The 24477-nt window shown below is 31.4% G+C and overlaps 3 protein-coding genes across 4 annotated transcripts; 1 reads left to right on the forward strand and 2 right to left on the reverse strand.

Annotated features, from left to right (window-relative positions):
- Positions 1-2303: 2303 nt before the first annotated feature.
- On the reverse strand, positions 2304-3680 carry LOC131617364 (uncharacterized). Its single transcript, XM_058888670.1, has 2 exons — positions 3068-3680; positions 2304-2755 (listed from the first exon to the last, which is right to left on the reverse strand). The coding sequence occupies exons 1-2, from the start codon at positions 3298-3300 to the stop codon at positions 2458-2460; spliced, it is 531 nt and encodes a 176-aa protein (XP_058744653.1). The 5' UTR covers positions 3301-3680; the 3' UTR covers positions 2304-2457.
- A 6345-nt stretch (positions 3681-10025) lies between these two features.
- LOC131620695 (uncharacterized) lies at positions 10026-19461 on the forward strand. 2 transcript variants are annotated; one of them, XM_058891840.1, is made up of 19 exons: positions 10026-10361; positions 10696-10824; positions 10918-11085; positions 11332-11415; positions 11688-11738; positions 11868-11924; positions 12001-12083; positions 12171-12291; positions 12628-12687; positions 12772-13005; positions 13322-13475; positions 14292-14419; positions 14572-14619; positions 14707-14837; positions 14917-14999; positions 15149-15252; positions 15386-15456; positions 15642-15949; positions 16056-18567. In XM_058891840.1, exons 1-19 carry the CDS (start codon positions 10146-10148, stop codon positions 16211-16213), a joined length of 2388 nt encoding a protein of 795 aa, XP_058747823.1. In that variant the 5' UTR covers positions 10026-10145; the 3' UTR covers positions 16214-18567. The 2 variants fall into 2 exon arrangements, with proteins under 2 accessions (XP_058747823.1, XP_058747824.1); XM_058891841.1 differs by having other exon boundaries at positions 10225-10361; positions 10639-10824; positions 16056-19461.
- A 2880-nt stretch (positions 19462-22341) lies between these two features.
- LOC131617365 (uncharacterized) lies at positions 22342-23821 on the reverse strand. Its single transcript, XM_058888671.1, has 2 exons — positions 23397-23821; positions 22342-23231 (listed from the first exon to the last, which is right to left on the reverse strand). Exons 1-2 carry the CDS (start codon positions 23556-23558, stop codon positions 22629-22631), a joined length of 765 nt encoding a protein of 254 aa, XP_058744654.1. The 5' UTR covers positions 23559-23821; the 3' UTR covers positions 22342-22628.
- Positions 23822-24477: the final 656 nt, after the last annotated feature.

Below are 24477 nucleotides of genomic sequence, written 5' to 3' on the forward strand. Positions count from 1 at the left end.
GATGAGTAACACGAAGAAAGGGCATAAGCATTAAGCAACATCTCCACTTCTTGGCTGAGTTGATTTTTCCTAATTTGTCGGGCTGTTGTGATCGGTGTAGGAATAGGAATTGTTCCGGCTTTACTTCGATTATGGTTTGTTGATTTGCTCTGCAGTTATGGTGTTGCTTGTGGCCATTATGTATTGCCTCTTGGCTGTTACTTCTACTATATTTTTAATTGTAACTTTAGTTTTGCATAGGATAGTCATTTTGTTACTGGTGTATATTTGAGTTGTTTCTGCATCATCTGTTTGTACAGGATAATGACATCTCTTATGCCAGCTTCAATATATATTACTTTTACCTTCCAAAAAAATTACCATTTTTGAGTGAGTAATTCAATTTAATTTTGTAAATTGATGCAAAGAATGCATTTTTCTGTTGATTTCGAAATAAGCGCTTTTCTAACAAATCTCCCATTTATTTCCCAGATATTCTATTTTTCTCTTTTCGTAATTTATTGCTTTTATTAGTTTTTTCTTCACGATCAATTCATAATTTATTGCATTTATTAGTTTTTTCTTCACAATCAAAAACGGTTCGGTGAGATCACCAGGGTTATTAAATATTATTTATTTTAGATACCGTATAAATTATTCAAAAATAAGTATGTGTTTTATAGGATATTATTGATGTTTTTAAAATTTCATAATGACATAATATTTTTTTATGATAAAGAAAACGAAACTCAATTTTTTATGCACTTATATGTTATCATATAAAAATGTTTGAATAGGGAGTATTTTCAAAGAACCAAAAAAACATACATAATTATTTTAAATTAATGCTTTGATTTTATGTTTTAATGATTTTTATTTGTGTTTTAAATATTCTAAATAAGTTCTTTATTGAATTAAATTATTTAATTTATTGATATTTAATGTCAAGTTTTTATTTTTTTATTAATGGAAGATAATGATAAACTAAATTGTTAGTAATTTAAAAAAAAATCTTGATGATGATACGTAGTGCACCAATAATGTCACATAAATATGTGTTAAATTCAATCATTAAATGGTTAGTAATTAGAAATAAATGGACAGACAATATACTTTTTATTCTATGAAAGTAAATAAAATAAAATAAAATAATTATAAAAATATTAAATTATGTGCTACAATTTGCAAATCTCATTGTCAATTAAAATACGAAAGTTGAAAAAAAATAGGACGCACATGTCTTTTTTTTCAAACCACATTTAAATATATGTTGTATTCCGGTCAAAATTTTATAATTAAAGTAACAATTAGAATAATATTTTAAACTATGCTTCTATTTTAAAAAATAATAAATTTTTTTGGTTAAATAACTTCTAGGTCAAATAAAATGTAATTTATTTATGACCAAAAATTGAATAATATTATTTTTTTTAAAGAATCGTTTTAATTATTAAATGATCATTTATAACTATTAAATTACAATAATGTCATAGATTAAAAAAAGGTTTTTTCTTCACCCACCTCCTAACCTTCTTGCCCACCCCTGGTGAATTTACCACAATACCCCTTGTTTCGGAAGTTCATTTTCGAAACTGTACTTTTTTTCTTAAAAAAGGTGTTTTCGGAAATGTATCTCCGAAAACGTGTTTTTTTTAATATAAAATATTGATTTCGGAGATGCATCTCCGAAATAAAGTTACTTTTCAGAAAATGTGGTGTTTCGGAAGTTCATCTCCGAACGCACCCCCTTGGAGAATTCGGAAATGAACTTCCGAAAATATGTCTGGACAGAATAAAATGAAAAACAACAACAATTCGCTTTATTTAATCGGGTGAAGATTACAACGATAATATTACATAAAATTAAAGTTACATATTGTTGAACACGGGTAGGTGGGGATGAGAGAGTGGTGGGGAGAAAAAAAGGCTTCCAAATTTCAAAAGGTTTTTTTATTCTTTTAATAAAAACACGTACTACTGTAAGTAACAAATGACGGAGGAGGTGTAACCGGGGCCGGAACATATGACGGAGGAGGTGGATGTCCAGAGGAAGAAGAACCGGAGGTACGTCCACCGCGAGACAAAGGAGCCAATCAATGTAAACTATAGTTTATCATTATCATCAGGGGACGTCATTACAAAAAATTGGGAAAAAAATCTTATTATTTTTAATCTTGATTTTTTAGAAATGACGTCCCCAGATGATAATGATAAACTATAGCTTACATTGATTGGCTCCTTTGTCTCGCGGTGGACGTACCTCCGGTTCTTCTTCCTCCGAACATCCACCTCCTCCGTCATATGTTCCGACCCCGGTTACCACTTCCAAAAACTAACATGATAAATCCAATACAAAAACACTGTGCGATACAATCCGAAATCAGAACAAAACAAAACAAAACACGTCAAACAAAACAAAAACATGTTATTCTGCCCGACGAGCGTTACAGAATACACATCAAACAAAATAAAAACACGTTATTCTTCCCGACGAGCGAACTCCTCCGAATGAAGATAATTATACCAATCCTCATCCCACTCAGTATCAGAACCATCAGCGTTGATCACGCCTGAAGGCTGAGCCTGCACGTCCGAGCCATGGACCCCCAGGGGACGAGAAGCAGAACCAGTCAAAAGCTTCTTCTTCTCCTTCACCTCCTTCACCTCCTTCACCTCCTTCACCTCTTTCACCTCCTTCTTTGAAGAACCCTTTCTTCCCTTAGCGCCCTCTTTAGAAGACGCAGTCCTGCGAGCTGGTTGGTTGCCAGACATGTTCCTGTAAACAATTGAAAACGATTAATATGCTAGACAAAATAAAAAACAAAAAAAATTTGAACTTCTGATACATTTCGGAAGTTCATTTCCGAAAACTAGGATGGAGGTGTTTTCGGAAATGAACTTCCGAAACACCCCTGCGATGGAGTTTTCTGCAACTTCCATGACAGACCCCTAAACCAAACTTCAAACCAAATCAAAATGCTTCTAAACAACATAAATACTACTAACAACCTAACCATATATCATTTATGCAATTAAAACCCTAAATAACGTGCATTTGAATAATAGATCTAAAAATTTCAAAACTTACAAAGTGTTAGGATTGAGGGCTTTTGAATGTTGTTTAGCAGTGTGATTGGAGCCTTGATGCAGCTTTGGAATTCTGTTTGCACAAATTTTCGCCTTTGCCACTTTTTGTTTTGATTTAGGGTAAATGATTGGGGGAGGGGGAGTGTTTTGATAAATCTGCAGAAATCGCAGTATTTCGGAAATGAACTTCCGAAGCAGGGGTATTTTGGAATTTTCGCTGGGGGTGACCCCCATAGGGAGGTGGCCAAAGAAATTTTCTAAAAAAATGTAGAATTTATGGTGCAATTTAATCTCTCCTCACAAAAGAATTAAACTAACAAAAAAAATATAGAATGTAATAAAATATTACAAATTAAAAATGTATACATAATTTTAAAATGTATATGTAAATAGAATCAAAGAATAAAGAAAAAATCTGTATATTAAACATTTAATGGTAACATAAATGACAATATAAATGATAAAATAAAAGAAAATAACTATGGTTAGAAATTACTTATATTACTACTAACACAAAATAACCAATAGATCAAAAATAAGATAAAAGACAAGTTTTTTTAAAAAAAAAAACTAAGATATAGACCAAATATCTCTTATTTTATGCCGCCAATATAAACAAATCATACGAAAAACCATCAAGCAATTTAATATCATCATTCCTCATTGGAATATTTGCTATGAGTTTTTTCAACAAATTTTTATAACATTAATATCAAAAGATCAATTTACATTAATGTGTTGCTATATATATATATATATATATATATATATATATATATATATATATATATATATATATATATATATATATATATATATTAGTTATAAAATAGAAATCAGTTACAATCAATTAATTTAATTATTATAAATATTACTCTACATTTTTATTTATGTCTTTTAATATTCTTTAAGTACTTATTTAATTCTATATGTTATATTAAGAGTCACAAATATTCTTTAATATTATTTATGATATATTAAGAGTCATAAATATTTATTAATTTAAATCTCCTACACTCTTTTCTTACCTAACACCCACTATTAATTTAAAACGTGAATATAGTAATATTAATTTGATAAATATTTGCTACTAATATATATGGTTGTATTAAAAAAATAAAAATAAAAATAAATATAATTCCGTATAAACTAAAATTATTAATATAAATATATAATACTAATATATAGTTATATTAAGGATTGTGACTATTATATAGTTATATTAAATTTTTTATTATTATATAATTATAATAAAAATGATAATTTATATAAAAATATATCATTTTTTATTTTTTGAATACAAGAAGATATAGTGGTAGAAAATATTTTTTCAATAAATATAGAGCCATATTATTAATTTTATCGAAGGTGTTAATTATTTACAATAATAACAAATGATTATATTAACAAAAAGCATTGATAAAATATTTTATGATAAAAAATATATAATAATAATAATAATAATAGAATAGAAAAAAAATATTTGTTTCATTTTATTTAACTATTAATATAGTTATTTAGTAATTCGAAAAATATTTTTATAGGCTTTAATTTGTATATTAATAATTAATTAAAAAAAATACAAAGCACTAGCAATAAAATTACTTTATGTTAAAAAACTCTATTAAAATTATTTAATTGGTAATCAAAATTCATTAGATCGAAAATTAATCTTATCCATTAATTGAATCATAAAATAAAATAAATATAAATCAGTTACAATCAATTAAATTAATCATCATAAATATTAATTTAAATTTTTGTTTATGTCTTTTAATATTCTTTAAGTATTTATTTAATTGTATATGTTATATTAAGAGTCACAAATATTCTTTATGTTATATTAAGAGTCATAAATATTTATTAATTTAAATCTCCTCCACTATTTTCTAGACGCAACACCCATATTACTTTATACCGTGAATATAGTTATATTTATTTGATAAATATTTGATACAAACATATATGGTTGTTTTAAAAATAATAAAAAATAAATTAATTAATATAATTTCGTATTAATTAAAATGATTAATATAAATATATCATAATAATATATAGTTGTATTAAGGATTGTGACTATTATATAGTTATATTAAATTTTTTATTATTATATAATTATAATAAAGATTATAATTTATATAAAAATATTTTATTTTTTTAATACAAGAAGATATAGTAATCGAAAATAATTTTTGGAATAAATATAGAGCCATATTAGTAGTATGATAATAAATAATTATACTTTAGTTATAAAATAACAAAAAGCATTAATAAAATATTTTATGATAAAAAATCTATAATAATAATAGTAATATAATAGAAAAAATATTTGTTGCATTTTAAAGATAATAACAATGAATATATTATTCTAACTGTTAACAAAATTTGAGTATTAACGGGAACACGAAGTTACTGATGATTTTTTTTGAATATTAACATAAACATTAAGTTACTGATAAATTTTTTGAACATTAACGAGAACACGAAGTTATTTATCAAAATATTGAATATTAACGGGAAAACCAAGTTATTGATCAAACTATATTGAATATTAACGGGAACATGAAGTTATTAATCAAAATATTGAATATTAACGAGAAGATGAGGTTAGTAATCAAAATATTGAATATTAACGTGAGTATTAAATTACAGAGCAAAGTATATAATATTAACAGGAACATGGAGTTACTGCTAAAAATATTGAATAATAACGGAAACATGACGTTATTAATCAAACTATTGAATATTAACAGGAACAAATTTGGAGTATTAACGGAAACACGAAGTTAGTGATCAAAATAATGAATATTAGTGATAACATGAAGTTACTGATCAAAATATTGAATTTTAACGGGAACATGAAGTTACTGAACAAAATATTAAATATCAACGAGAACACGAAGTTACTGATCAAAATATTAAATATCAAGGGGAACATGAAGTTATTGGTTAAAATATTGAATATTAACGGGAAATGAAGTTTATTGATCAAAATATTGAATATTATTGGGAACACGGAGTTACTGATCAAAATATTGAATATTAACGGAAACACGGAGTTATTGATTAAAATATTAAATATTTACGGGAGCACAAAGTTAATCATCAAAATTGTGAATATTATCGAAAACATTCAGTTAATGATCCAAATTTTAAAAATTAACGGGAACAAATTTTGAATATTAACGGGAACACGAAGTTACTGATCAAAATAATAAATGTTGACGGGAACACGGAGTTATTGACAAAATATTGAATATTAACAGAAACACGAAGTTACTGATAAATTTTTGAATATTAACAGAAACATTAAGTTACTGATAAATTTTTTGAATATGAACGGAAACGAATTCGGAATATTAAGAGGAACATGAACTTATTGATCAAAATAATGAATATTAACGGGAGCAAGGAGTTACTGATCAAAATAATGAATATTAACAAGAACATGAAGTTACTGATCAAAATAATGAAAATTAACGGGAAGAAATTTGAAATATTAACGGGAATACGAAGTTACTTATCAAAATAACGAATATTAACGGGAAAATGAAGTAACTGGCCAAAGTATTTTTCTATTAATTATGTATTTTGAATGAATCATTATTATAAATGGAGTTTGTAGTGGTTTCTCATTAGCCTACAAGAGAGAGCTGATCGTTTGAGATTGGGTTGATAGTTTGTAGTTATAATTGAGCCAAAATAACTAATTTTCTCCTTAGCTAGCCAAAAATAATCGATTCTCATCGGCTGATAGTTTGAGATTGGGCTAATAGTTTGTAGTTTAATCAATTATATTAAATAGTTATCACTAATTGAATTATAGAATTTGATTGAATATTTCTTCGTTATAATTTATGAATTTGCGATTTTAAAACTTTTCCTTCATTATAATTTGTCAAATAAAATATTATTATTTTTATAACTTTTTCAATTTTACCCAAAATTTAATCTTTTACTAATATCTTTTATTTTTCTCAATCACAATGCGCGAAAACGACGGGTACCCGTGCGAACGCACGGGTAAGACACTAGTTTGAAATAAAAACTTAAGAATATCAATTGACAAGAAAATGAGAAAAAACCATTTACAATCTAACCCCTTTCAATTTAAATATGATTGATTTTGGATTTTCTTACTCAAATTTATTTAAATAATTTATAGTTAAAAGATAATTTATAAATTAATTTTATAAATAAAATAAGTAATTTAATATAGTTATAAAATATTTTAATTTTATTTATTATTACTTAATAAACTTATTCTTAGACCTTTAGTAATAAAACATCCAAAATCTAATGTTAGTAATATACTAAATAATAATAGTAAAAATAAGGATTAATAGTAGCTCACCCCCTGTAATCCCTGTAATGTTATCGAATTTTGCTTTTTCTCCTCCCTACCTTTTGGCAACGATTTTTTCAAAAAAACCGTTGCCAAAAGCTGCCCTTTGGCAACGGTGGGGGTAAACCGAAACACGCTCATATTAAACTACTATTAACCCTAAAAATAAAATACTACTATATATTAAAATATTTCTTGCTTTTGACGGGTGTAAGGGCCCATGTTTCTTTGCCATTTATGATGATAAGTAGAGATGGAAATATGTCGGACTCATGAAAAGTCTATAATCTCACATATTTAATAAAAGAGATAGATTTATGTTTTTCTAAAAGTATATTTAATTAAATAAAATAGACTTAAACTATTAAAAAAGTCTATGAATATATATATATATATATATATATATATATATATATATATATATATATATATATATATATATATATATATATATATATAAAAGCCTTTATAGGTCAAATGACATGTTTGAAAGCCTTAATGTGAAATAGGCTTTTAAATAGGTTTTTAAGTCAGGTTAGACTTAAAAAGTCAGATAAGGCAAAAGAAATAGCATATAATAGACCATCACTACTACGAAAAATACATATAACGATTGTGAAACACCTAAAATTACAGTTGACGGTCCGTTGTTACTTAACATGTGGTTGTAAGTGAGTTATTTATGATCATTGTCTATTGTCCTTTGTGGTAAATTGGATAACATGCTACATAGTAAACAATTGTTATTGTAGGTGTTTTAATAAAATAAAAAAATGCAGCAGTAGAACAAGAACAACAACGACAAGAAAGGCCACAACAACAATAATAATAACACCAACAACAAGAACAACAAAAAATCAATAAAATCGTTAAACAATAAATCTCAACAACAAAACATTAAACATTTTACCTAACACAACAACTAACATTGCTAACTTGAATCCACACTTTCCTTGTCTCATTCAAGTTGGAGAAGAGATGACATATTTCTAAATTTTGTTAATGAAAGAAATGGTATTTCCGAGTTTTGTTTATGGAAGAAATGATGTTTTCGAGCTTGGTTTAGTGGAGAAATAGAGTCTTGTAAATGGAAGATGACGTTTGAAGGTAGAAGATGAAGTTCATCTAACTTTGTCTAGGACAAAAAGAATGAACGAATAGAGTTATATATATTAGAAAAACAAATCTGGGCGACTTTTCACCACGATTGGAATTGTAACCGTTGTGAAAGTGACTTAAAATAAATAAAAAAACAAAATTATAAGTAGTAGGATTAAAACTCATGACTCTGAGTGACTTTTCACCACAATTGAAATTATAACCGTTGTGAAAAGTAACTTGAAGTAAATAAAAAATAAAATTGAAGGAAGGACTATTCTTTAACAATTTTTTTTACTGAGACTAAAGGTTAAAATAGCTAACTTTATGATGATGTGGAGTACAAAGACAAAAGGTTAAATTGGTGTTTTCAGAGCCATTAATTTTCTTATATTATATATTTGAGGAGTTACTATAATTTCAAAACACATCGTAATAATTAATACATTAGTACATATACAGGGCCGTCTCAAGATGTTTGGAGGCCCTGTTCTAATATTAAAGTCGGGATTTAATAAGAGAACACAAAAACTTAAAAAAATATTTTTTATTTAAATTATAAAAATAAAACTTTTAAATTCCATCAATAACATCAAATATATATATATATATATATATATATATATATATATATATATATATATATATATATATATATATATATATATATATATATATATATATATATATATATATATATATATATATATATATATATATATAATCTTATTAATAACATAAAAAATACAAGTTTAAGTTAATTTAATCTCATAACCACTTAAAAGTATTATTCTAACAAATCGAATTGATCAACAAGTAAGTGAAAAGTGTTGGAAACATAATAAATATATATTTTTTATTTATATAATATGTGATTTTAATTAGGTCAAAAAATCATTAAAATTTTAAAACCTTTTAAAATTTTAGATTAATCAAAATGGTATATAAAATTTTGTATTAACATATACTCATTATATCAAAGAATCGTATGAGAATTAAAAAGAGTTGTTAATATTTAAAAAAAAGATAATTAGCTAATTTAATTAATATAAGAATAGTGTACATTATTTTTTTTAAACTATTAGTCACCCAATTTCATTATTTTCATACCAATTTTCAAAATAGAGAAAATAAATTTATAATTCTTATATATAAAATTATTAAAAACATTTAATAAAAAATAGTGAGTATCATAAACAATTTTAAGGAAATTTAATATAAATAAATTAATAAATTAAAATTTAAAAATATCTTATATTTAGAGAAGTAAATAGAGTAGTTATCAAGTTAATTTCAGACTTTAAAAATGTTATGCATATAGAAAGTATATTTAAAGTAGTGATAATAGCATTTGCTCATTTGCCTAAAATGTAAGTTAAAAAAATAGTAATAGTAACGTCAACCTAGTAATTTCAATAGCCTCTATTTAATTATTAAATATATGCAAGGATGTCATTTTAATAATATTACTATCATTAATTAATAGAAGATATAGAGAAAGTGAAAATTTGAGGCCCCATTAAAGCTGAGGCCCTGTGCAACTGGTCTGTTTGCACAGCCTCTTAACCGGCTCTGTACATATATCAAACATAGTTTTGTGCAATTTCCAGAACCTAACAGTGGAAAACCGAAGAAAATGTTATCTTGTTACAATTCCAATACAATCTCACTCTCTTTCCTTTTCCCTCTAACAACCATTAACAAACTCAAACATACACAACAACATAGACATAAACAAACCTTGGTCCTAGCTTCCATTCACCACGACAGCCTCAGGGTCCTCGAATGGGACAAACTCTCCGATTTGGTCTCTTCCTTCACCACCACTTCCTTGGGCCGTCGCGCCCTCAAGGTTCCCCTCTCTTTCTCTTTTTCTATTCAATCTCATATCAAAATAATTAAGAATTTATATTGTGGGTGTTCGAGATATTAGCATTAGTTACAAATTAGTTTCAAGTTAGTTACAAACTGGTTACCAGTTAGTTATCAGTTGCAAGTTAGTTATAAATTGGTTACAGTAGATGAGTGTTAGTCTATTTATATGTCATTTTATCACTTTAATGGTTCATGCTCTCATTTTTATCTATACAAATTTTATTACACTTTTTCATATTTTCTCTCTTCTATAGTTTCTTTAGATTCTATCAAGCAAGCAAGAATCTTTACTATGGGTGTTCATGGAACAGGATCAATTATGGTCCCAGAATCGAACTTATGAAGAAAGTCTCAAACTTCTCGAAGAAACCAATGCTGCTGTTCAAATGCACAATCATGGCTCTTGCAGGTTGCACTTTGGTCACATTGATGCTATGCTGGTTGGTACCTAGTTTATAAAAACGGGTTCTTTTTTTCATGGATAATTATTCTGTTTGCTTTGATGCCAAGTGTTTGATTTAAGGTTTCTGTAGGTGCAAACTGCGATTCAAAATGCACGGAGAACCATACCGGTTACTGGCTATGAGGCGAGAGCTGTTTTGGCTCTTCTTCAGAGTTCTGATACATTGCAGGGTGATTTAAAGACTACAATTAAGCAAGATAAAGATTGGTATAGTCGTTTCATGCCTCTTACAGAAGTGGTAATTAATGAAATGAGATTTTGAATATATATGTAAATCATGTTATGTGATTAAAACTTTTCTTTCAATTTTATGTGTTTTATAGTAGTTGTAAAGAGGTTGCTTTCTTTTTAGGTTTCAAACATTAAAATAGTTTCTAATACTAAACATAGGTTTATAAAAGTCAGTGGTTGCAATCTTGACCGTGACACTAGGAGTTATGATATTTTTGCAACTCTGATTGAGGCCTCAATTGTATGTTTGCAGATAATGGAGTTTGTCGTTAATCGATCTTTAGTTAAAGAGATAGAACAAGTTATTGACGAAGATGGCTCTATCAAGGACTCTGCGGTTTGTTCCATATCTCGTACAAGTTTCCTTCATCTAATTTCTACATGTTGTTTGTGACTGACAGCTATTACCTACTTTTATTTTTGTTATTTGAAATGGCATGGCATTTGTTGCATCTTGTCTTTTTTTGACATTCCTCATTACAGTATTTGCTAAGAGAAAAAACTTTAAAGATGCATCTATCCTTTGTTGATCCTATAATTCTAGCTTACCTTCAATTGGTTTTCTTATCGCAAACACATGTATAACTTTAACTTACATCCTTTTTATAGAGTCCAGAGTTGAAAAAGTCACGTCAACAAGTGCAAGTGCTTGAGAGAAAGGTAACTCCTGCTTACTTTACCATAATTTGTAATATGGTTTCTGGAGAGTTTATAATTTGTAATGTGGTAATAGAATTTGTAGTTTGTTTTCCAAAGACACGTTGTGATGATCAGACACACTTTGTTCAGGTACAACAATTAATGGAAAGCTTAGTCAGAAATGAAAGGAGTGAAACATCAATGCTTGTAAGATACACCTTACTGTACATGCATTTTTCCCCTGATGTTTCTTTCTTTCCTGATAGTGTGACAATTCAAACAGGAAGTGAATAACATTGATGGTAGGTGGTGCATAAGAGTGGATTCTGGACAGAAAACAAGTTTTAAGGGTCTATTGTTATCCAGGTTTATAAAATTTCTCAACTTCACTTCAATTATTCATTAATGACTTAAAATCCATCGCTTTAATATAGTAAGTTTTCTTGGCAATAGTTCAGGAGTAGGAAGTACTGTAGAACCACTTTCTGCTGTTCCCTTAAATGATGAGTTGCAGCGAGCAAGAGGTTTGGTTGCAAAGGCCGAAGCAGAAGTGCTCTTGACATTAACCAAAAAGGTTAGAACTCACATCATAATCTGACAAATTTTTCTCTCTGAATTTACAAAATAGTAATTTTCGTTCATTTTGGATAATACGTCAATGGTTGAGCTTAGCAATATACCCGAGAAGCCTAAACGGAAAAGGAAATTGTCAGGTGAATCGCATGATTTGTGGAATGTCCTAATTGACTAAAGAATACAGTTAAATGAGCCTAAATCTACGGATATACTTTGTATCTACCATAAAAGATTTCCTAAAATAGGTTATTGACTACACAAGGTCTTCCACAGACTGTTCTGTCCATGTTCTCTTATTCTCTTTCTCTTATGTTGTCATAATTTATGTGTGCAGATTCAGCTGGATGTTGATGATATTGAAAATATACTAAACAGTTTGGTTCAGCTAGACGTGGTAAATACCCTTTAATTTTTGTCAAAATCGTAAACACATGCTTTTAAGTGAAAAATAATCAGTAATGTTGTTCATATTATGCAGATTAATGCCCGTGCTACGTATGGTCTTTCATTTGGAGGATCAAATCCTCATATATTTCTGCCTGATAGTAATAGCTCTTCTACTGCTCAATCCTTAACAAGAAATGACAATTCCAATGGACCGTTATCCAGCAATAGGGAATGGATATTGCATCTTCCCAAAGCTTATCATCCTTTATTGCTCCAGAGCCACAGGGAAAAATCAAAGAAGGCCAAAGAAGATGTCGCTACTTCAGTTAAGTCACATATAACACAAGACTACTGTTTCTTCTCCATTCCTTCCTTGTTTTTCCCCTTTTCTCTCTCTATTATTCATTTGGGAAAACATCACGAAATAAGTGAGTGAGAAGAATGCTTCTTCAAGAGGAGAAACTTAACATTGGGGGTTAGGAGGAGCGCTCGGGATCTTTCATTTAGACTAGTGATATGAGAAAATATTTTTTATTTTCTTAGATATTTGTTATTATTTGTGAATTTAAGGCTTTCTACTGCTTGCTTATCATGCATCTGATGATCATCTAGACTCATGATAAAGCACTTTTGATAGGCAGGTTGCTGCTCTGGACAAAGGCCAACCACAGCCAGTACCGGTTGACATTTTGGTATCTAATAAAACTCGTGTTATAGTTATAACGGGCCCTAATACTGGTGGTAAAACGATATGTTTAAAGACTGTAGGATTGGCTGCTATGATGGCAAAATCAGGTGTTCAACGTTTCCTCTTTCTTACTCAATGTCTACCATTATTACATGCTCATTAATAGAATCAATGTTGTATTTTTCTCAAGTAAAAGTTCATTTAGTTTAATTTATCGTCATAATGAGCCTCTAGATATTTAACCTTTGGGGCTTGAGATTTAAATGGAATATCTTTCTTGTTATACTTATTTGCGTTCCTGATGTCTAGTCTTGTGTGGGAGGTTTGCTTCCTTCAACACAGCCACACACACTTATTATTATTATTATTATTAAAAGACTATAGTATTTTTTACCTCACCTATTTCTCGTCTTTTCCTTCTTCTCCTCGAATTAGTTTTTGGGGTGGAGTTAACTCAATAGTTAAATGGTATTAGAGCCCTTCTTAGATCTGTTATTGGGTTGCTTGCATTTATCCTCACTTCATATGTCCTGTTCTGGATTTGAGGGTGTGTGTTGGAAACCCTTGTGGCCTTCATTGTGATCACATTGGGCTGTCATCACCGTGTAGGGCATGAGAGGGAGTGTTAAGATTCCTCATTGACCAGAGATACGAAAAAATAGTCTTAAAATCATTGAAAGACTTGGATAATCCTCACCCTTACCCTAACATTTAGGGTTGAGTTAGTTCTGGCACAAATTCTTAGAAATACTAACCGGTTAATGATGACAGAATATTCATTTCATTTTTAGTTCACCACTGTCTTTCATGAATAACCTATGTGGGATTGATGAGTGAAGCAAAACATATGCAGATTTTTTTTCTGCTTACTTGTGTTTAAAATACTCATAGGATTTTAATGCTCTGAACATGTCATGGTGCAGGTCTCTATGTTATTGCTTCAGAATCTGTGCAAATTCCTTGGTTTGATTCTGTTTTTGCTGACATCGGTGATGAGCAGTCCTTATCACAGTCTCTGTCTACGTTCTCTGGTCACCTGAAACAGATAAGTGTAAGGAAAATATTTTGTCAGTTGAGCTTGATTAACATTTTAAATGCTGAATGTTACAGATTACACTCACGAGTGACGCATAATTTTCTTTTATCATGTCTCAAGTACATGAGTGTTTTTTTTTTTTATTTGCTTATAATTTTATCTTGCAGAATATTAAATTACAATCAACAAGACAGTCACTGGTGCTACTAGATGAGGTATATATTGGTTGAACTTATTTAACAGTTCAAATATGTAATTTCATTTAAGTGCACGACGGAAAGAGCAATGTTTGCGATTATTAGGTAGGTGCAGGAACAAACCCCCTTGAAGGAGCAGCACTAGGAATGTCATTATTGGAATCTTTTGCGCAAGACGGTTGTTTATTGACAATAGCAACGACTCATCACGGTGAACTTAAAACCCTAAAATACAGGTAGTCAATACTAATGATGAAAGCAAAACATTTTCTGTTACCTCGAGTTCTGGTTTCATGGTTTTCATTTCATGAGCAGTAATGACGCCTTTGAAAACGCATGTATGGAGTTTGATGAAGTAAATTTGAAGCCAACTTACAAAATTCTCTGGGGCATACCTGGTAAGCACTCTAACTCATGAATATAGTAAACGATGTTTTAAATCACGTGGCCTTAACAAAGAGAATGCCGGTTTCATGAATAACTTGATTGAGAATCAAGCATAATACATACTTTTCAATGGACAGAGCTCATGAGATTTTCATTGTAGGGCGCTCAAATGCAATCAATATAGCCGAGAGGCTGGGACTGCCATCTGCTGTTATAGATACTGCTCGTAAGTTATATGGTTCTTCTAGTGCGGAGATTGATGAGGTATTTTTATCATATCATAATTATATTTATTATTTGTTTGAAGTAAATAATCTCACCTTTAGAGATTAAGTGATGATGGATTTTTCCATCACAAATATTTCAGCAGTCTTGACGTTGTTTACTTTCAACGCAGGTGATTACTGATATGGAGAAGTTAAAACAAGATTACCACCAGCGATTAACTGAAGCACATTATTATCTGATGTGAGACTCTTGTTTCCTCAAAAACCAAATTTACCGAATTCCTCATCCTCCATATCTTTGCATTTCTGTACAAGTTAAAACAAGATTACCCCGAGCAATTAACTGAAGCACATAACTGAACTCTACCATTACTTTTTGGAATATTTGTCAGTTTTTAGTTGAGTTTTTTATGTTTGCAATTACAGACAATCCAGAAGACTTCACAGTAGTCTATTGAACACCAGGAGAAAGATCACGGAACATAGTACTAGTCTTCAGCTTAAAAAACTTAGAGATGTATCTGAGTCTGCAGCGATGGCAAGATCCATTCTTCACAAGAACGTCAGGGAGCTGGGTGCATCAGCTAAGAAATCTTCTCAGCACAATAAAACCATTAAGAGCTCTCATGTATCAACAACAACAAACAACCTCCATACTGCATCAGATAACAACAAATCTACTATTACAGATAGAAGTCCATCTGATGTTAAAAAAATTGACAAATCGTCAGAAGGTACAGTCCTACCTGCTTTTCACATAGTGATTGTTCTATCTAGTTTTATACGAGTTATACCGTGAGAGTATGTATGTAGTTCTCACTCACCTTGTTAATCTTACAGATAGGTTTGCTGTTCCTAAAGTTGGTGATACAGTGCATGTCTCTTCCCTTGGGAAAAAAGTGACCATTTTGAAAGTGGATTCATCCAAAGGAGAAATTGTAGTTCGAGCTGGAATCATGAAGTTGAAGCTAAAAGTAACTGACATTCAAAGATCATAAATGGGTAAGTGTTTTTTTGTGCAATTGAATTGAGTTTGATCATAAATTCTGCTCATTAAGACGGAGTGTAAATAGTAATTAGTTGAAGTTTTTTTATATCATATTTAGAATTAGCATTCATAATTTTCTACTGAATTGGTGCTCTGATTACTGCCACTTGTATTCTTTAAATACATCTTATTAATTATTTTACTAAATATGAAATACAGAGTATATTTCTACGAATGATGTTGTATGTCACGAAATTTTCTTCACAGCTATGTCACGACGATGGCAGTTATATAGATGTGAAATAATATTCTTCTGTATGTCACACTATACCCTCTGTGTTTTCAGGCAAAGACCCTAGTTTAATTGGTTGTTGAATTATTTGTGGAGCTTTCGCGATTAAGTCAGTCGTGCTAAATAGATTTGATGTATTTCTATATGGTATCATTCACATCAAGAATTCCAATGGTTTTTGCTTCCGTTCTGTTTTTCTTTCATTCCATATAATGTTTGACTTCGTGTATTCAGTTCCAACAATCACTTGGAACATTTCTCATCCAAAATTGAAATATCTCAACCAGTTCAAGTATACCGTGAAAACCACCATGTTCAAATCACAACAATGTGACTGAGCAATGCTAACTATTTTTGATGGTCGCACTCCGTTTGTTGTATCTCAGAAGGATATGGTGGGTGCAGACTGCATTGGATGTTGGAACATGGTTAGTCAATTCCGTGACGGAAGGGGTAAGTGTAAATTATGTGTTAAGCTACTCCAAAATACATTGGGATTCTGAAATGTACTTTGATATGAAAAATCAATCTCAAATTTATGAATTAACACTAATTTGAAGAAAATCAGAAAGCTGAAGATTCACCCACAATGATTTTTTAATGGATATGAGTGGAAGCCACCTGAAGACAACAAACATTACATGAAAATGATGAATGTTAGTCGTCTCTTCAAGTTTCTTGTAGGTTTGATTGTGGAATTCAATGAGGTTCATCGCCAAATGCTAGGCAAAAATCCAATCCCTCTATTTATTGAAGTCTTTGCAAAATAACTTCTCAAAGAGAGTCGTCGGAAAACTGTGCTTGAAAGAAAGACAATTGTTGTTCCTCCACCTATAGAAGGATTTGTCTTAGCCCTTTCTCGTGTTAATCACAAACTGCTTCCTAATCAACAATGTGGGGACAAGACTTATTTATTTTGTGACTATTGTGGTCGCAATCATCTCACTTGAGAAACTTGCTTTAAACTACAAGAGAGGCCAAACAATGAAAACCATCTTATGTCTACGAGCAAATGAGGCTGACATTTGTCTCTGTTTACGAAGGAGCATATGGATCACCTTCTTAAGTTTCTAAAGTTTAATTCATCCTTTAGTGTTCATGTTGGAATTGTGGCATAAACATATAAGGATCCAGGGGGCTCAGAACACATGGTTAATTGCTCTCATCTATCCGGTTCTTATTTTCCTAGTTCAAGTTTTGAAAAAGTTGGGATAGATGATGATAGTTATTATAGTATGGCTTACAAAGACATCATAAATTTTTTAGAGCAAATCACTTTGCAATATGTTTTACATGTTTTTAAATTTGTTTGCAATCTTCTTTCTGTTCATAATCTGTCTAAGAAACTAATTGTTTTGTTCTTCTATTTAGTTTTTTAGAACTACAATTCATGGAAAATGATGGGAATTTTTAGAGAGATAAATAAGTTGTACTTAGGCACAAGAAGTGCCAAAGGACAACAAAAAACCCAACAACAAAAGCAACCAAGCTATAACTCAAAACTACTGCTCCACCAACAAAAGAACAAGGAACAGGAGGCAAAAATCAAACCATTTCAGCATAATGTCACGAATTTCCCTCTATTCAATGGGAGAGGGGTGTGGAAATGGTGTCCTGAACCAAGCAGGTCCACATTGTTGAATGGCAAATGGTGCCATGGTCGAGACAAGTTTTTTACAGTTGAAAAACATATCAAAGTAGGTCTCAAAAGCTTCCTTAGACGCATCTTTGCCATCATCTGGAGTAAGTTGAGCAAGCCTCAGACCTTCGATACCACCTCTAGTTTAGGCAATATGCTGGATTTCAGAGAATGTTCGAAAGTGACATTAAGTCACAACTGTAGGAGCCAGATGGGGCCACCCACCTGGCAACTTTTAGGATTTTTTTCATTCCTTGAGGTCACGAGATGCTAACCCCAAAGATTCATAGAGGCCACATAAGATCAGTTTGTTGAGGCAAATATTCCTCCCCTCACAAAGTTGGGTGGCCAGAGGTACAAATATTTTGGCCAATAAGATGGAGCGGGAACAGAAAACATAACGAGAAAGCCAATAAGAAAAGCTATGTGTTCATGATCTCTCACATTATGCGTCGAAGCATAATGCTCGTCGTTGAATGTGCTATAGTCTGTTTTGGTAAATAAAAATTCGGGTTTGGTCTTAGTGATTGCTGAAGGTTCAAAGGGTACTCCAGTTGGTCGAAGACCAACAATAGCAACGATGTCGAAGAGCGTATGGGTTACGATCCCACAAGTTAGTTGAAATGTATTGGTGGTGGTTTCTCATAAGCACATGGCAGTAAGGAGCATATGAGGGTTATACCCAGGGCCAACTCTTGAGAGTTTTATTAGGTCAAAAATATCCTGGTCTTTCAATATTTGTTTCTTCTTTTGTTGATCCCTATTCAGCCCCTGGATATATGAAGAGTCGTCATCAATCGGAGGAGATGATCGAAATATCTGATTCTTCATGAAGCTAAAATCAAAATGGGCATCATGGAAAACCAAGGGTTCACATGAAGGGTAGCTGGGGAAGAAACGTTTCAGAACATAAGGTTTCTTAACATGCCTAAGATGGAGACTCATGAAAGCGAAAGTGGTACCTGAAATGGAGTAAGGAATCAGTGCTTTAGAATACCAAACTATTATTTTCCCGTCCTCCAGGGGAGGCTCCGGGACATATGGGCGATCATCTATAAGAAGGGGGCCTTTAATGTTGGCAGGAAAATGAGCGTATGGAGCAGGCTTGAATGCGCGTTTAGGAGCCATTGTTGATTCTCAAAAGCTTTTTAAGAAGAAAATGTGTGGAAAAAGATAATAGGAGTCACAAAAGCTATCTAGGGTTTTTCTTTCTTTTCCAGGAAAGGAAATGGTGAAAGAGGAGAGATTTGTTGAAGGAGCATTTAAATAGCCAGAAAAGAGGAAGGAAACATTTTGATTTCCCTCCAAAAGGATGGAGACAACTGGCACGTCCAAGGTTGCAGACAACATTTTAAATATTGGAAAAAAAATTAAATGAACTTTCTTAATTTCATTTAATTTAGTGAATCATTAATATCCTTGAAAATAGGAGGTAATGATTACCAATTGCACGCATGTCTGTGACGTGATAGTTTGGTAGAAAGTGGTCAAGATGGCTATAAAGGCGTCTAGCTGAGATGGCGTTTACAAGCTATTCCAAGTGGTGTCGAACAATTACAGAAAACACCATATTTCTTCCATCTGACACGTGATCGAAAGTGACATTTTGGGGGGGGGGGCATCTGTTAGCCTAGGAATTCTAGATGGAGAAAAGTCAACAAAGAATGTTAATAGCCACGTTGAAAAATTCCAAGTGTTAAGAGGTCTCGACTGGAAAGACTTCGACTTATCAACCTCGTCGACCAAGTCGTTCAACGAAGCATGTTTAACAAGGTTTGGAAGAATCTCAAGAACATATCCACAAGATTAAGATTAAGATCTCTCTCTCTCTCTCTCTCTCTCTCTCTCTCTCTCTCTCTCTCTCTCTCTCTTCAAAACATGTCCAAAATCTCGAAAAGGATATTCGACAAGATGGTTGGATTCGATAAGATCACTAGCTATCCAGGACTTAATATATTTTCTAAGTCTAAGAGTCAGCTAAGTGAATTAATGTTCCGACAAGTGCCAGGGAACTGAATCAGGTGATCTGGAAGGTAGTTGGGAAGTTTGAAACAGTTATCAAATAAAAGTTATCAGCATGATACGTAGCTCCTCAACAGTTGTATCCTTGAAGATGCGTGGAAGCAAGTTAGAGCATGAAGACCTAAGTAGTAGGATACATGTCAAATCTTTAGGGTTTAACCGTCGTTGACAATTATCTTTGTAATAGTATATAATGCAGACTTTTGCATTGTAGTCGAGGTCCCAAATCCTCACCGATTCTCTATAGAACTAGAGTACCCAAGTCATCGAGCAAAATAGTTTGTGAAATATGTGAGTCTGTGTCCATCCCTTTTTACATTCTACAAATCTTTTACATTAAAGTATTTACATTAAATACTACTTGTTTCATTTACTTTGTGTATTGTCTATTACCTTTACCCAAAGTTTATTGTATGTTTCCCGTTATTTATTATTCAAGCATTATAAACCCAAAATAAATACACTTTTTTCATTAATATTTTTTTGCACAATATGTTTCGAGATTTTTCAAATTAATCTCTTAAGTGAACTAAATATTTGTTAAAAATACCAATAAACACTACCTTAAGATAAAAAAACAATAGGATGTAAATGAACTTTTGCAGTAAAATGCGAGGTCGGGAAAAGATACAGTTAAATTAGTAGCAAAAATATTTACTCAAACTCATGATATAGATTATCGGGAGACTTTATTCTATAAATACTCAAGTTGAGGTAAGATTGTTATTTTAGTAGTGCATATTGATGACATTATTATGACATGAGATGATGTTAAAGAGACCACTGACCTAAAGAGAGGATTTCAGGTTAAGTTTCACATCAAGGACCTTAAAAAATTAAAACACCATCTCGAGATAGCATTTGCAATTGATTTTGTACAATGACTGGTGTAACAAAATTAAGTTGTTAGTGTTTCATGAATAAGCATTGACCTGATAATGTTTGGCCTCCTTGCCATTTCAAATATTTTTTGTGTAGTCGCCATAACTTTCCGTTGTCATAAAGAAGCCCTAAAAAGAAAATGTAGTGTTTATAACTTTAGTACTTAAGCATAATGAGAGATTGAGGTATTAAAAGGTAAAATTAAAATGAGCACGTTGGAACATGATTACGTACTTGAATTTAATATAAAACAATTCTAACACAATTAAACAATGTTTGTTGAATTTGAAACTTCCACCAAATTAGTGGACCATTACTAATAAAGCACTGATTAATGGGTAGATGAAAGAAAGAGGGAAAGGCCACACATAGATTTAACTAAACTACTAAATTTGCATTGTTACTTTTTTATGATGTCATTTTGCATTTTTTTTGTGAAATAGAAAATAAATAGCAGCCTGATCATGGCCAAGTGAAAAGTTTTCCGGCTTATTAGTAGAGGTCACAAATGAGCAAAGATGGTGTACCTATAAGGTTAACATTCTAACGCTTAGGTCAACAAAATAAGAGAGATGAAACTTATAAGTGTATAAACGAGTAATACTTCAATGTAACGCAAAATCACACTTATATAAAAATGATATATGGTTAAAACCGTCATATGTGGAAACATGAAAGACGCGTGATATCTTTGAATGAATATCAAAGATTGAGATAAATGTAAGACCTCTGAATTCGGTCGATCATATTGTGTCGTTAACCAACCCTAAACACAACATTTACAATACAACATTTACCACTAAACTTACTAAATCAACTACAAAAATATAATATCATAATTTGATGGAAAAGTGGCATTTTGTTATGCATTTGTATAATGTTTTGACTTCGCTTCCTACAAATCACACAGGACAAAGTGCTCACTTTTGATATCTTGGCACTAATGGAATATGCTTTTGAAGTACTAGGTTTATACTTTGTGGCTTTCTGCATGTTCACGCATGCGCAGATTCAACATTTTTTTTTCGTTTTCTTAGGTGCATGTGAATTGATCATATTTGAAACATACAAGCCACTAATGTGAAAGAAGTATTAAATGAATAAAGCAGTAGTAATCACTATGTTACCTATTATTCTCCTAACCATGAAAGATAACACACTAGTGGTAATGTTAATGCACTCCACTATTACCAGATAAATATTGTGTCCCATGTTACCTCCAAAAGTTGTAAAAGTTTATAGCTGTTTATAAAATGACATCAACAATAAAAACATAGATAATAGATTAGAAATTAAAGTTGCAAATCAAAACACACTTATTTCATGACTTACAATTCAATTCAATTCAATTCAATTCAACAGTGAGTTGAACTTGAGTATAGATTTTCTATTAGTATTATACAACTCATGTTTTTCTACATAGCCTACAAGCTAATAAGCTAAAACTTAACCAATAACAACAAAATTAGATCATCTCCAGCTGCTACACCGGTGCTCCGGCCGCACAATCATTATATCTGAAAATCTATTAGTATTGCGGCTGCAGAACCATTATATAATGGTTCTGCAGCCGCAGTACTACCAAACTGATTAGCTTTTACTCAGTTCTTCCGATTCAATGTCAATGTAGTGTGGCTTGTGAACTTCACCTTCATCACAATCATCATCATCAACTCCAACAGTAGCCCAACCACATTCAAAAGCAGCATCCAAAAAATAGAGCATAGAAACAAGTGCAAAGCAAGAAAACACCATAGGAATAGGCCCAAAGATCCACATGAAAAGAGGAAAAGAGAAGTAAAAGGCCCTTAAACCAAGTGACCAGAAATAGCTTCCACGGTTAACTGTGTTAGCAACATACTCAGCTTTCAGCTTCTGTTGCCTAAGATTCGATGACAGTTTCTTGAATGGAACATTGATGAGTATGCTTGCATGACTATAGTATCTTATTGATTGAACATTCAACAAGAAAGCCAACAAGAAACAAACCAATATTGAGAAAAACTTTATCGACAAAACTAGCTCAGTCCTATCACCAAACACCACAGCTACAACACCTCTTTCTTCATTTTTACTACTCATCAACACAGCAATAAGAGAACTCAGCATAATTGCTGTTGAAGCCAAAAGAGTTGATGCCATTATGTTGTTTCTCAATGATTGCACTGCCAAAACTCCATTCTTTGATACATCCTAACAAAACAAAAACCAATTTCATTAGCAAAATTGATTAGATATAGATAAACATGATTGTATGATCATAAAATCAAAGTAAGGCAATTCATGTTTTAAATAGCGATCTAAAAGCATTCACGATTTCGGTTGATACATGTGTTGTTCATCCTGGTATGAATGTACCTCCATCATGGCTTGAACCCATAAGCGACGATTGATTGAATTGACACCAATGACAGTTTTTGTGGGGTGTTTGATGATTTGGTAGAGAAGCCATAAATGGTATGCGATCATTATAATGAGACCTGTAGGGACAAGTATGACATCAAGGATTTTCTTTTCCATTTTATTGAAAGGATGAATGAGAATTGGAAATATACAGAAAATTGATTCTGAGATTGAATCTGGTTTTTGTTACGTGGAAAGGTTGAAAAGATGGAAGATAGCAGAAAGTGTAAGTGCTACACGGGTGTTGGTTTGTTTGTTTGGTAATTGAAATGAGTAATTACTAACTAACTATGTTTCCACATAACATGGGGGGTTTTATAATGAGTTGTGATATTTTGATAAGCTGGTTTCGTAACAAAATTTTACACTTCTCCTCTTGTGGCTTATGGGGCCAGCCATGCTTCCTTTACCTCCTCAAATGTCTTTCAATCCTATTTTCTGATCACGGAACGAGAGATCGGTAGTATGGAAGGAGTGAGTTCTTTCGATATTGTCGTATGAGTTTTTAGTGCGGGAGACTGAGGTGAATTTATAAAGTTAACACTCAATGTTCAAGTTTGTAAAGTCACACTGGTGTATCTTGTTAGAGTAAGATTGTGATCATACCTTTTATGACACGTGAAAGAGTGTGGTTGGAATCGCCACGTTTGATCTAACATGATTTACAATGAGCCATTCGATCAGATCTGACGGTGATGGATGCGTGAATAGCTTGAATCAGGTTTTCGGCTTTCTGGTGAGCTCCACATTTAATTATCCTTGTGTGATGATACTCCTTTCGTGATGATACTTTGGGTTGAGCTCTTGTAATTAGATCCATTTTACTTGGGTTTTGATGACCCTGAACAGTTGCCCCCCTGTTCTTGTCTTCATAGGTGGAACGAGGATTACATTAGAGGATCCGATCTTCAGGTCGTTCTTCTTTGCTTCTTTGAGTTGCCTGGGTAGGTCTTCACCTTGGAGGTAAGCATATGAATTCGTCAAATTGGAGTAGCTGACCTCAAGAACATGCTCATTAAATGCTTGTCTTATTAAA

Source organism: Vicia villosa, linkage group LG7 (genome assembly GCF_029867415.1).
Source record: "Vicia villosa cultivar HV-30 ecotype Madison, WI linkage group LG7, Vvil1.0, whole genome shotgun sequence".
Lineage (NCBI taxonomy): Eukaryota > Viridiplantae > Streptophyta > Magnoliopsida > Fabales > Fabaceae > Vicia > Vicia villosa.